The sequence below is a fragment of the Macrobrachium rosenbergii genome, chromosome 48, assembly GCF_040412425.1.
Source record: "Macrobrachium rosenbergii isolate ZJJX-2024 chromosome 48, ASM4041242v1, whole genome shotgun sequence".
Classification (NCBI taxonomy): domain Eukaryota; kingdom Metazoa; phylum Arthropoda; class Malacostraca; order Decapoda; family Palaemonidae; genus Macrobrachium; species Macrobrachium rosenbergii.
In genome coordinates, this window is record NC_089788.1 from 9,304,356 (window position 1) to 9,317,967 (window position 13,612).

The 13,612-nt window shown below is 37.1% G+C and overlaps 1 protein-coding gene across 2 annotated transcripts in view; it reads right to left on the bottom strand.

Annotated features, from left to right (window-relative positions):
* Positions 1 to 13,612, bottom strand: part of LOC136831246 (1-phosphatidylinositol 4,5-bisphosphate phosphodiesterase epsilon-1-like) — a 417,095-nt gene that overhangs the window by 362,353 nt on the left and 41,130 nt on the right. For both annotated transcript variants that reach the window (XM_067091301.1, XM_067091300.1), the window contains exon 2: positions 220 to 337. In XM_067091301.1, the coding sequence (XP_066947402.1) occupies positions 220 to 337 (118 nt within the window). The remainder of the gene's footprint in view (positions 1 to 219; positions 338 to 13,612) is intronic.

Sequence of the window (13,612 nt, forward strand, 5' to 3'; positions counted from 1 at the left end):
CATAAACAGAAAGAAGAATTAACGAAAGTAGTAGCAACATTATTTCTTACAAAGAGAGAGAGAGAGAGAGAGAGAGAGAGAGAGAGAGAGAGAGAGAGAGAGAGAGAGAGAGAGAGAGAGAGAGAGAGAGGCAGGCACGTGAAGTAAGAGTAAAAAGAAAAGTGATGAGATGGGAGGGAGGGAGAAAGGGTGGGGGAGAGGGATCTGAAAGCCACTAACCTGGAATTTATCATGGTGGAGCTCGAGCAACCTCTTGACCTGGTAAGTGTCATTGTTCTTTATCGCCGTCTCCAAAAGCACCGCCTCGCTACTCAGGTCGTTGATGGACGAGGTCAGGCTGCAACAGAAGACAATACGTGTTTGTGCTCAAAGGCAATGACTTGTCAATACACGTATATATATATATGTATGTATGTATATATATATATATATATTTCCGTAATAGCCACAACGACCTCTTAACTCATCGATTTTCTTAAACTATTTGGAAATGTTTGTGGCTACAAGAGTTGAACCCAAATGGAGAAACAAATGAAGAAACCCTAATTGTGGTGGTAAGATTCGAACCCCACAAAGTAAGCTAGGGTGAGGTTATCCTTAACCACTTGGCCACCAGAGTGATTTTGGGTTCAAGGTTTTTAGCGGTGAGCGTATTGAAAAACTATGACGAAATCTAGAGATTAAGAGGTCACTGAGGCAATTACAACAAATGCATTTATATCTGGTAAAAAGTGACCATCAGATTCAATATAGATATATGTATATATATACATATACATATAAATATATATATATAAGCTACAATATATATATATATATATATATATATATATATATATATATATATATATATATATATATATATATATATATATATATATATATATATATATATATATATATATATATATATAAGCTACAATGTAAATGCAATGTTGGATAGCTCAATAAAACAATAACACATGTGTCAATAGCATGGCTATTCTTCAACAACTATATCAACGATTAATCAACTACAAAGAACTCCTTATGTCTCAAACAATCCTTTACACCATACTAGTAACTCCAATTTACACACAAATACACACCTTTTAGTTTTCTGTAAAAGATAACTATTGTGCCCGCTTTGTCTGTCCGTCCGCCCTCAGATGATGTCAGATCTTAAAAACTACTGAGGCTAGAGGGCTGCAAATTGTTATGTTGATCATCCACCCTCCAATCATCAAACATACCTAATTGCAGCCCTCTAGCCTCAGTAGTTTTTATTTCATTCAAGGTTAATGTTAGCCATAATCGTACTCCTGGCAGCGCTATAGGTACCAACAACCGTGGTTGAGTTTCAAGGGCCGCGGCTAAGAGTTGTATGGGCCGTGGCTGAGGCCACCACCGGACAGAAAACTCATTGCCCCGAAGAAACTTTGGCTCATTTTTTACTTGTTTTCTATCATAAAAACTTGTTATCCACTTCATCTATCATCATCATACACACTCAGTTCCCTTCACAATGGACCCCTATCATTTATATCGTAGTTTTTTCTATGTCCATGTAAGTCTTTATCTGAATTCCCAAAATTCTCACACCTCTTTCATAATTAACACTCGTTCCAAAGACTCCCTAGTCTATAAGTACACCGCGCTTCTGTTATCTGCCCTATGTTTTCAGCCAAAATCCTTCCATACGTTTACAACTACGCAAATCCATGCCCCTGTAGCTCTTCTATTCACCGTCAGCGTTATACAAAGGAAATTTTTTTACCTGAATATTTTTAGTAACTCATTTCAGCAAATATGTACATAACATCTCCCTTGTAATCCGCCATACTCCCACTTTCCAGTCTTCAGCCTCTACATTTCTTGCCTTAATACACATACACACACACATACGTACGTGTCTATGTATGTATATATGTACATATATGTCTAAATGTGTATGTATGCATATATATATGTACGTATGTACGTTTATATAATAACGTATATGTGTGTACCCGTGTGTATATATATGTATATATATATATATGTGTATATACATCCAGTATATATATATATATATATATATATATTATATATATATATATATTTGTACATATATAAAACTAGCGAATACAATGAAAATATGAAAGTGGCAGTGATCATCATCTTGTTTCGGGTAACAGCTTTCCGTTGAAAACATTATTTCTATAAGAAATTGTATGTCAACATTTACTTTAATTTCTAAACGAGGTTTTCTATTTGGCCAATGATAATTTTGTCACAGATCAACTGCGTTTGCCACTGAAAAAACACGTGCATCAAAATCGTCCGCTCGTTCCCATCATCTCAGAGAACGTCCTTTGGAAAACGAACTATTGCTAGATTTAATTAAGTGCCCATTACATTGTCGTTAACAAACATAAGTGAAAGATGCGCCGAAGTTTCTTCGGCGCAATCGAGTTTTCTTTACAACCGCTACAGCGCATAATCAAGGCCACCGAAAATAGAGCTATCTTTCGGTGATCTCAGTAAAATGCTGTATGAACCGCGGCCCATGAAATCTTTAATCACGGCCCGGTGGTGGCCTGTCCTATATCGTTGCCAGAAGCACGATTATGGCTAACTTTATCCTTAAATAGAAAGAAAACTGCTGAGGCTCGAGGGCTGCTATTTGGTATGTTTGATAACTGGAGGGTGGATGATCAACAAACCAATTTGCAGCCTCTAGCCTCAGTAGTTTTTAAGATCTGAGGGCGGACAGAAAACGTGAAGACAGAAAAAAGTGCGGACGGACAGACAAAACCGGCACAATAGTTTTCTTTTACATAAAACTAAAACCAGTCCCTTTCAGCAACAAATATAGACAGTAACTGCTCCCGAGGACATATGCTAACAAACTGCTTATGTATATCAAAAAAGGATTTTCCATAAAAACTCATTATTTATCTTGCATCAAGACGGAGTACGACGCAAGATTTACGCTACACAGAATACTTTTTACCTTGTGAGGAAACCTACAACAAACAAACACAGAAAACTGGGCGATCGATGCTTACATTTTTCTTTATAATCTGACAGTCAAGTCAAAAGTGCCACGAGGCATCAGAAAAGAAGGTCTCTGGAGGCGTTAGGAGGAGGACGGCGGTGATTCACCTACATTCAACTCCTGGCTGACTTATAATTAGACTAATGGATGTAGCTAATCTTATTGATGTTCCCTGGACTCCGTCTCTTCTGTCTATCTATGTATCTCGACGCTTTTTCTTTTTTTTTTAGTCTGTCTAATCGATGGAATGATGATGGTCACATTACTTTAGAAGATGAAAATCAACAAGTTGTAATGTTTCAGTGCTTCTTTGGCTTTCACAGTCATTTTTTAATAAAATTGATCTTTCGCAGCGATACTAGAACGGATATTATTATTATTATTATTATTATTATTATTATTATTATTATTATTATTATTATTATTATTATTATTATTCAACATGCCCACACATTCATATGGATCACTGAGAACAGTATCGATGTCTAATCAAGAAACACAAAATTCCAAATTCAAGAAGCGAACGATACGATAAATAAATCTGACAAAACACACGAAAGGGATACTACAGTACTACAAAACAAGAACAAATTAGTTCAAAACTACAAGTAAAATTGACATAATGGCATTTGTTATGAAAAAAAAGTGTTCCATTCATTCATTTTCCCCCAGTAGCATCAGTTCAAAATTTCATGTAAATGTTCATTATGCCCGACTTTTGCCACTCACACTGTCCTCCAATACCTTAGTCATACCCTCTTGCTTTCCTGTTGCGTGATCATGTCTGTTTTGCACCTGTAATTCAAATATTATAACTTTAACTTACTAAACCTTCCACTTCACCATCCCACCGTTTACTGCTTGTAACAACCTCCACTGCTCTACACCTACACACTCCCACACCGATTAGGTGATCCCTCATCCTTGAATTTTGTATGCTCTTGAAATTATACTCCTTCCACTTCAGTGTTTTCAAAGTTAAACCACTGTCCATCCTTTTTCTTTTTGCTATTCTCACTTCCTTCATAAAAACCTACTTGCAATCACCTTTACATTAATTTTACAAGTCTTCTTCTCCGACTGGACCTTCAATTTACTGTCGCTTTCGCTTCAACCAGACAATTATCAGATATACTTCCCTCTATTCTTCTCAACTCACCATTTTATCCATCAATTTGCACATCCATCAAGTAATCTAACTAACATACAATTCCATATAATTTTCTCTTTACCAAGGATACTTAATAGTACTCTTGTACAACTGTTTTATATATATATATATATATATATATATATATATATATATATATATATATATATATATATATATATAAAAGGCAATACCACGAAGGAAAGAGAAACAACGGAGTGGTGCTAGGCCTTTCGACTTATTGTCCTTTACTTAGCAGTCATTGCCTTTATTTATATATTCATCACGTTCCCTATTTTCGTGATTCAGTTTTTATATATATATATATATATATATATATATATATATATATATATACAGTATATATATATATATATATATATATATATATATATATATATATATATATATATATATATATATATATATGTATGCATATATATATACACACAGTCCTCCCAATAATACGACAATCTTACAAATACTTTCACTCATTAATCAGAGAACTTTCCTAGCCCGTCATTACCTTCACATATACTGTAGCATTAAACGTTGCTTAGCAGCAGCTAGGAAGGTGTTTTGGAAGCTATACAACGCCCTATATTGTCTCCTCGTAGTCTTCTGTTAGGGATTTTTCTTCACAGCGATAACATTATCACCCATCTACAATAATAACAGCCGAGTGGATCTTGTTTGTCCGCCCCGGGGTGATATGTGGAGTGCAGGGAACGTGCAAACTACAGCGACGGCGGGCCGAAGTTTGCGCGCGCCATCAAGCTTGTCACAAATAACCTTTTATGAAAGCTAAACAGAAAACGGGTAACCATACGGAGATTCTAAATAATATTTAGATACTGAAATACCTCTTCAGCTCACAGATAAAGAAAGAACTTGAACTAAACATCACGCTACAAGTACGACACTTGCCGACTGGATTAAAGATCAAGGGCCCTTGCTGGAACAAAGCCAGCTTAATTTATCAACAAGTACCTACTCTGTAGCCACCAGCTGTTCAACGGGAAACGCTAGTTCTCTCTCATATTAAAATATACCATTCTTAGATGATGATTCCAAGAGCAGTTTCTCTGTATGCCACCACTTTTCCCCAAGCTTCATTCCTGTTGTTTTAGACAGAATGGATCAACACAGGGACTCATTCACACAGACCTGCAATCTCATGAATTTCTTATCACCCAGCGTACCTCTATAGCTCTGCTCTTTAAAAGGAATGGTCAGTCGGCTGTGGCTTTCGAGATCAATCTATCGGGTACTTTTCCTTAATGAATTATTTCTCTCTCTCTCTCTCTCTCTCTCTCTCTCTCTATGTGTGTGAGAGATAGAAAGGACCGTAGTCGAATAAAAGAACGAACATTTTAAGGAAGAAAACTGAACTATACAAATAAGTCTCTCCCAAAAACTAAGGAATAATTCCTAAGTCTTACTAACTCTGTGAAGACTTGTTTCCGCCAAAACCGGTTTTCTTTCCATCACCTACAAATACGAAAATTCATAAATAATGTTAGAAAACTTTCGACAGTTTGACACCTGACTCCATGAGTGACAGAAAATGGGAGACAATAAGTGAAAAACTTAGAATTTACTCACAAAGTGAGCGAACCTGGCTCCAAGGCCTTCAATTTGCTAATTCCCTTGAGATAGAGGAGAGGTAGAAGAGACTGAAGAGAAATATAAATGCGAGAAAAAGTATAGAGAGGAGATTGTAAAAGCATAAAGAACCAACGTGTGAAGACGAAACGGAAGCACTACAAGAGAATCCGGATGGTTCCTTTCATTACAATTATTGGGTACCAAGAGATGTGTCTTTTGGATGGCTAGCATTTTTCTCTCTCTCTCTCTCTCTCTCTCTCTCTCTCTCTCTCTCTCTCTCTCTCTCTCTCTCACCTTGCAACTCGGAACTGGGGAAAGAAAGGTGCAGTTCCTATTTTGGGTCTCAGATGCTCTTCTCATGCAACACCGAACTCTTAATCTTAAATTTCCAAAGACGGTCTTTTGTAATTATTGGTTTTAGTTACTGGAATGTTTTTTCTTCAGGAATTGTGTATCTTTTTACCCCAAAAGGAAAAAGGCAGCAAAATTTTCCCTATTTTTTTTTTTTTCAGCTCAAGAGAAAAACTGTTGCCCTAAATATCCACTGCTTTCAGTCAGTACAGTTCCATGAGCATATATCTCATCTCTCTCTATCTCTCTCAACGTCTCTCCATAAGTGCTCGTGTCATTTTATCTTTTTTTTTTATATTTCCTACAGCCTCTTTTCTCTCTCTCTCTCTCTCTCTCTCTCTCTCTCTCTCTCTCTCTCTCTCTCTCTCTCTCTCTCTCGTCATATCTGTAACATCATGAAAAATCCATGTTGCACAATAGACTTCAAAAGCACCCACCGAAGACGGAGAAGAAAAGGAGAAACGAGGAGGAGGAGGAGGAGGAGGAGGAGGAGGAGGAGGAGGAGGAGGAGGAGGAGGAGGAGGAGGAGGTGTCTTCCGGCAAGCTCTCCATCACTGACTCACTCTTTCAAACAATGCCCTTTCATACCTTCCTCCTATCTTCCGCATCCCGCCCCCCAACCCCGCCTTCCTCGGTATCTACATCGCGCTCGATAAACTTAAAACCAGCGCCTAAATCGAGAATTGCATATCCGCACACAAACACATACACCCACGCAACCACAAGGACACGTTCACACAAACACACACACACACAAAACGGCCCCCTTAACCACACATAATAACTGTCATTGATTGCTAACAACGCACACTAACACATACACTCACGCACAAACAAAGACACAAGTACACAAACACACAAGTTCACACACACACACAGAAAATGGCCCCCCACACCCACACATAAAAACTACAATGTCTTTGGTCGTTCAAAACTTCCAGTAAGGACTATGAAAAAAAACTTTCCCATTATCAGAGAATGAAAATAATTCCTTTCAGTATCGACAAGAACTACAAAAAATCTACGAGTATCTAAAAGCACCACAGAAATCTTCTTATACCTAAAATTAACTCAGTGATGTGCCCGAAACGCTCCCTCTTTGTCTACCAGATCGGATTTTGACAACATTATCTGAATGGGGATGACCTAAATTCGACAATTTCACGCCTCCAACACTATTTTTCACCTATTTCCCCGCCTTCCCTCCCTTCCAGATTCTCGATTCTGTTCAACGGGAACGTTATCCAATCTCCTATTTCTAACAGCATTTCGGCTCTTCGGGTTTCTCCAAAACGTGTCTCGGGGAGATCACGTAGTTCAGATGACAAAATGTGATTCTAAAACCTTGAGTTTCTTGGTTTTTCTATATTTTATTTGTTAAAACAATATACTGCCTTAGCCGTTCCGATTACGAATATTACTTTCCTATTTCTCAATCTGCATTATTATTATTATTATTATATTATTATTATTATTATTATTATTATTATTATTATTATTATTATTATTATTATTTATTATTATTATTATTATTATTATTATTATTATTATTATTAAGAAGATGACTCCTATTCATATGGAACAAGCCAACAGGGGCCACCGACTTGAAAGTCAAGCTTCCAAAGAATATGGTGCTCATCAGGAAGAAGGAGAAGGTAAAGGACTTATTAAAAAAAATAATTAATAAATAGATAAAAATGTATTAAAATGCAAAGAGAATAGCATTAGAGTAGTAATGCACTGCATCTCCGCTTGAACCTTTGAAGTTCCAATTACCGGACAATAGTATATCAAAAGAAATCAGGTAAATCGCCTCTTCTCTGGAGCCTCTTCGGCAGGAGGCTGATCTTTCACTCACTTTCTGTACAGGTATTATTCCAGCCACAGCTCCGCTGAGCTGCGGAAATCAACGATCTTCTGGTTTAATGTTAGGCTGTGGAATTCTCTCCTAGCTCCCGCTCTCCTTGCTGTTCTTGGTTTAATCCGGGTTAGGCTAGATAGGCTAAATAATCACGGAATAGGTAATAGCAATGGAATAAACACACTAGTGCATACTGGGTATGGAAACAAGTGTAAACATACTGTATTCTTTCATATTTGTAATAATTCGTAGGACCAACATGAAGCACGTGAAACTGCTTGGTGTATGAGAGCACTAAACGAGTTTGTCATGAGGCTTACAAGCAACTTTATCATACTGGTTACTAATACTGACTTCTTTTATCTGTAGGTCAACGGGACAGGCAACCTGATACACCTTTCCAGCCCAGGGCCGAAGCAAACAAGGCAAAGGGCAAAGGAAGGGAGAAGACTGGTGTTTTAACCACTCAGAGAGACAGACCTTCCTTTCCCTTGAAGGAAAAAAGTTCATAAGTGTCATGAAGAACAGAAGCAGAAAGAGAACTCCACAGCTCCGAATTAAAGATAAGGAAAGAGTCGCCCTACCGTGTAATCCAACGCGGATTTCCGATTTGCAGACCCCTGATGACCACGTGGGGGCCAATCTCCAAAATTTCTCAAATTTTACGAAGGGTGGATGGATATCACGCCAAGATGTAGGAAAATCTTTTTCGGAACGATTAAATTCACTTCATAAATAAAAGATCGTTTTCCAATAAATCTATTTTTGAAATTCGATCCGGTACCAGAGCCATTTTCAGTCTTAAATAGTAATTAACAATATTTATTTTCCAAATTAGCTTCAGTCAATTCGAGGTAATATATGCCATTCGTTACTATACACACATGCATAATAATAATAATAATAATAATAATAATAATAATAATAATAATAATCGGATATTCCAAACGGTGAACCAAGTTAAATTGACTGAGCCATCAAAGCTTCTGTGTCCCGAACTTATTGGAAGTAAGTGTGTAGTGGAGTTTGCGAACGTTTGATTAGAGATCTAAGGGTTCAGACTTGAGCAAATACACCTTCCAATACTGTCAAATTTAACGTTTTCATTAGAAAATGTCCCAAAATAAAAAAAATATCCTGACTGATTAGATACATACAGTTCAAGCTTGCGTAAATTATCTAGAGGTAAAAATGTGCTAAAATCGTAATTTTTACCGTCCAATATTTCCTATTTTCAATTTAATTCTTCAGTTTAGATGATCTACTTGGAGGTCATGCACCGAGTGGTGACCGTAATTACAGCCTAGGAGGTTTTGTTATTAGTTCAGTTAGTTTGTTAGGATCATTACCTTATGGGTGGATTTTGACGCACATTTTACCAAGAAACAAGACCTGGATAAGGGACTTTTTAGTTGGGGATATGGCTTGCTCTCTTGTCAGAGGTTTGAGGTCTCTGAACGCTCTTGTCATACTGTGAATTCAAACCCTGACCTACACCACAGCCAGTGGGCTTGCCTTTCAGTCTCTTACAGGAGGGTACACTCGAGTATCCTTAGCTCTATCCATTTTCCTGTTTTTTTTTTTAAATGTTATAAAACAAACTAATTAGAGACCAAATCCTTTGGTTGGTGGACTATCTAGAAAATGTCTTCCTTTCAAGCGAGTATAAGTTTCTAGTTTTCTGATATTTTTTTACAAATCTCATAATCCTCCTCCTTGCCTTTCCCCTGTTTATGTGGTAGTCATGGAAACCCCACTCTTCCTTGAACAGTAACAACTCCACACTGACAACTTGTTTGCTTCCGGGATTTTTACATTAAAAAATGGGGCCCTTTGTTTTATCCTTCAATTACAAAGTCTACTGTTTGTGGACACGTTGTAACAGCTAGAATGACCTATCTGGTTTTTGTTTATAGTTTATCTTTATAGTTTATCCTGAGTAGTTCTATTTTACATTCTCGTTAAAGTTTTAATGTTCTCATGCGATGATGAATTGAATCCTTGCACTAAAACTCATCTACATGAAAAGAAATGCAATAATTATTTTAATAAAACATTTATGGCAATAGAACAAGTGTGTTCTAAACTTTCAGTGTCAAGCTTCTGTATATGACCTGATTTTTATACCCAACACTCTTCTTCACAGAAAAGAAGTTTAGGGCAGAATTCATCTTTAATGAGTTCCGTATGCCCACCGTCATTCACAATAAAATCATAGCGCATGCGCTAGATGTGGCTACTTACAATGTAACAATGCTTCCTATTTGTCACTGTCAGAATTTGTAAACACGAAAGCCATGAAATTTTATATTGAATTTTGATAGAATAACAGGATTATGCATTTGGTAACGATTTCAACCCAAGTAATGATGATAACATTTTGACAAACTCTTTGGAAAATGTGCTAAGCAAACTACAAATACGTCCTCCTCTCTCTCTCTCTTCGGGACCTTCGATGCTAGGCAAAGCGAAAGACCCGCCCATGAAGTTACTCATCAGCCTGTCAAGTAGTATTAGACCACTATTAACATTCTACTTGGCCCCCTATGTTAAGGGTCAAATTTCTGGTAATGCACTCTATCAAGTTCTCACAGCTGTTTCAACCATGATAAGTACAACGTCTGGGAGTTTACTAGAAGGTTCTTCTGACATCTCAGTTATCGATATATTCTCCATTTCACGATGAACAAAAAATGTGCCAACTGGGAAACAACAAGATGTGATTATAAATTCTATAAAGGTACTGAGGTTGACACTTATGAATCTATAGTCTGTCTAAGGCAATTTTCCAGCAGAATATAAAAGATGACTGATTTCCTTTATCTCTCTCTCTTTCATTACATTATCTCAGCTCGACTCGTATGAATTTCTGTCTGTCTGTCTGGCTTAGTAAGGCGCTAATACTGTTTATCAATTCAAATCATTATAAAGCTACTGAAACTAACACACTAAAACTGCTAGTCCGGAGATAAGAGTACAAATCACACGCCAGTATTATCTCTTCTCTGAGATAATACCGGTCCCTATTGAGAGAATGAGATAATTAGCCTACCATCTCAGGAGAGGATTTAATGACCTAATTCCCTGCTACCAATGCCTGCCTTTCTCCTTTATTCTTTAAAGAGGGATTATTATTTTTACCAATTTCCTCTTCCACTTTCGGTCCCTCCCCTTTTTCAAAACAAAGCCTTTGAAACCCATAACTAATCAAAAGCCCTTTCTCACTGACGACAAGAATTAAACAAAAAATTTGCAATCTAATTTGGCGTAAAAAAAAAAAAAGCATAAGTGAACGTACGCAACATGGGTAATCCCAGTCTTCCCAAAAATACCATTAAAATACTTCTGCTACAGATTTAATATTTCGTCATCCTTTTACGTGATCAAAAGCTTAGAATAAAAATACTTTAAAACGAATACAGCTTTCTACCTCGGCACACTGACGAAAACTCTGCCAAGTATTCCTTCCGTAATCCAGTTACCGTCGCACAACAAAATTGGACGGAAATAAAGGCTGACTGCATTCAACTCTTACTGACATTCGGGTAACGAAAGGGGCTCATCACGAAAAATACACCTCCGACATTAATTTCACTTTCAGTCCTCCAACATTTTGAAAGAAAAACAATTTTTTTTGGAGGAAGTTTCCGAAGAAAACGAATTATATTTCCATAGCAGAAATGCACATACCACCCACTGCGAAATTATGAATTTAAAAAAAACACAGAGAGAGAGAGAGAGAGAGAGAGAGAGAGAGAGAGAGAGAGAGAGAGAATTAACTGGCTGTCAAAGGGAGCTCCTTCTCATCTTCAAAGTCCAATCCAGTGTCGCAATGGTTAAGTCCCTTACAGAACATGTCGAGTTACTGTTCTCAGCTGGGGCTTAATTAGGTTTAAGACAACGAGAGGAAAATAGTGAGTGGTAGTTAAAGGGACTTCCTGATCTGTAATTGGAATGAGGCCAAAAGCCAGCGCTGGGACCTGTGAGGTCATTCACCACTGAAATGGAAACTGACAGTCAAAAGATTTAAAAGGTGTAACAGGAGGAAAACCTTCAGTTGCACTATGAAACAACTGTCAGGAGAGGGTGGATAGCAAGATGGAAGAAAGAGAATATGAACGGAGGTACAGTAAAAGGAATAAAAGGGGTTGCAGCTAGGGGCCGAAGGGACGCTGCAAAGAACCTTAGGTAATCCCTACAGTGCACCGCGTGAGGTGCACGGATAGCACTACCCGACTACGGGGTGATTTGTAATTGTCACAAAATGAGAAATGTGAGGCTGGAAATTGCCAGTATCTGCTGGCTTTGTAAATCACTGACCTGGGATCAAGAACCAGGTACTGGCAGCTACACTATATCAAAATTCCTGCTATTTTCGGGCAAAGTCAATCACATGCTGGGTTAATGGACCTTATCTCGGCAGTTCGATTGTCTTCTGGTCATAAGTTACCTAATGAAAATAGAAATAGAAACTACTATAGCCATGACTTTTTTGCCAGACATACCACAGGAAGCACGAACCATAAAATATCAATAACTTGTTTCTGAAGACTGGAAAAAGACGTGACTTTTTTAACATATGTACCACTAGCTCCATGGACCAAACGCTGCCAAAGCGTCCATATAACTGACTGATTTAATGAGCCAGAAAAGGTTCATTTGAAAACTTTTCTCATCTTGATACCGTTGCTGCCTTCACAAAGTCAACAAGAAGTCAATTACACTGACTTCCTGATCACGCATATAAAACGACTTCGTTTAATAAAGGCAAGTTGGTCATTCCAGCGACTTTCTGACAAGTTTTCACAAAAGCTGCAAATGTTATGGTAACCAACATAGGGGCTCGCGGACTAAAATATGACCCTTAGAACAACTATTTGGTTAAGCTATCACTGAATTCGAAAACGAGTAAAATTGCAGTAAACAACAGGTTTGTGGTTTATTCATGTATACTATCAACCAGGTTCGCATGACGGAAAAAGACAATAGTAATTCACACAGTAACACCTGATTCGCTGCTCTCACTGACAATTCCAGACGGAATAAGAAGCTTTATAAGTTTTCACTGAGGTCGCAGTGTACAACCAGCTTTTGTTACCGGTTTTCCAGGGAAGGAAACTAACTTTATTACTTCCATTCGAAGTGGCTCCAGCAAAACAGACCCTTAAGGCAGCGCTTGCAATTTCCATTGGATCATGCACTATGGGTGTCAGAAGGCTGAGTTCTCCAACATCGCGCATCAATTTGGAGAGATGTCAACTGTAAGTCAGAGCTTGCGGAAGATAAGAATTCCCTACGGGTGTTGTAAAAATCGATAAACTTTTATGGAAGTCATTTGTATATTTTATCTTTGAAATTTACATGAATGATGCACTCTAGAGGTTCTATACACACACATATATATAGATACATGTATAGAGAGGTTCTGTGCAAACTGTATATATATATATATATATATATATATATATATATATATATATATATATATATATATATATATATATATATATATATATATATATATATATATATATATATATATATATATATATATATATATATATACTGTATATACTTTGTTTTAAACACTACCACTGTATAGTTAACTAGATGATTTATAAAC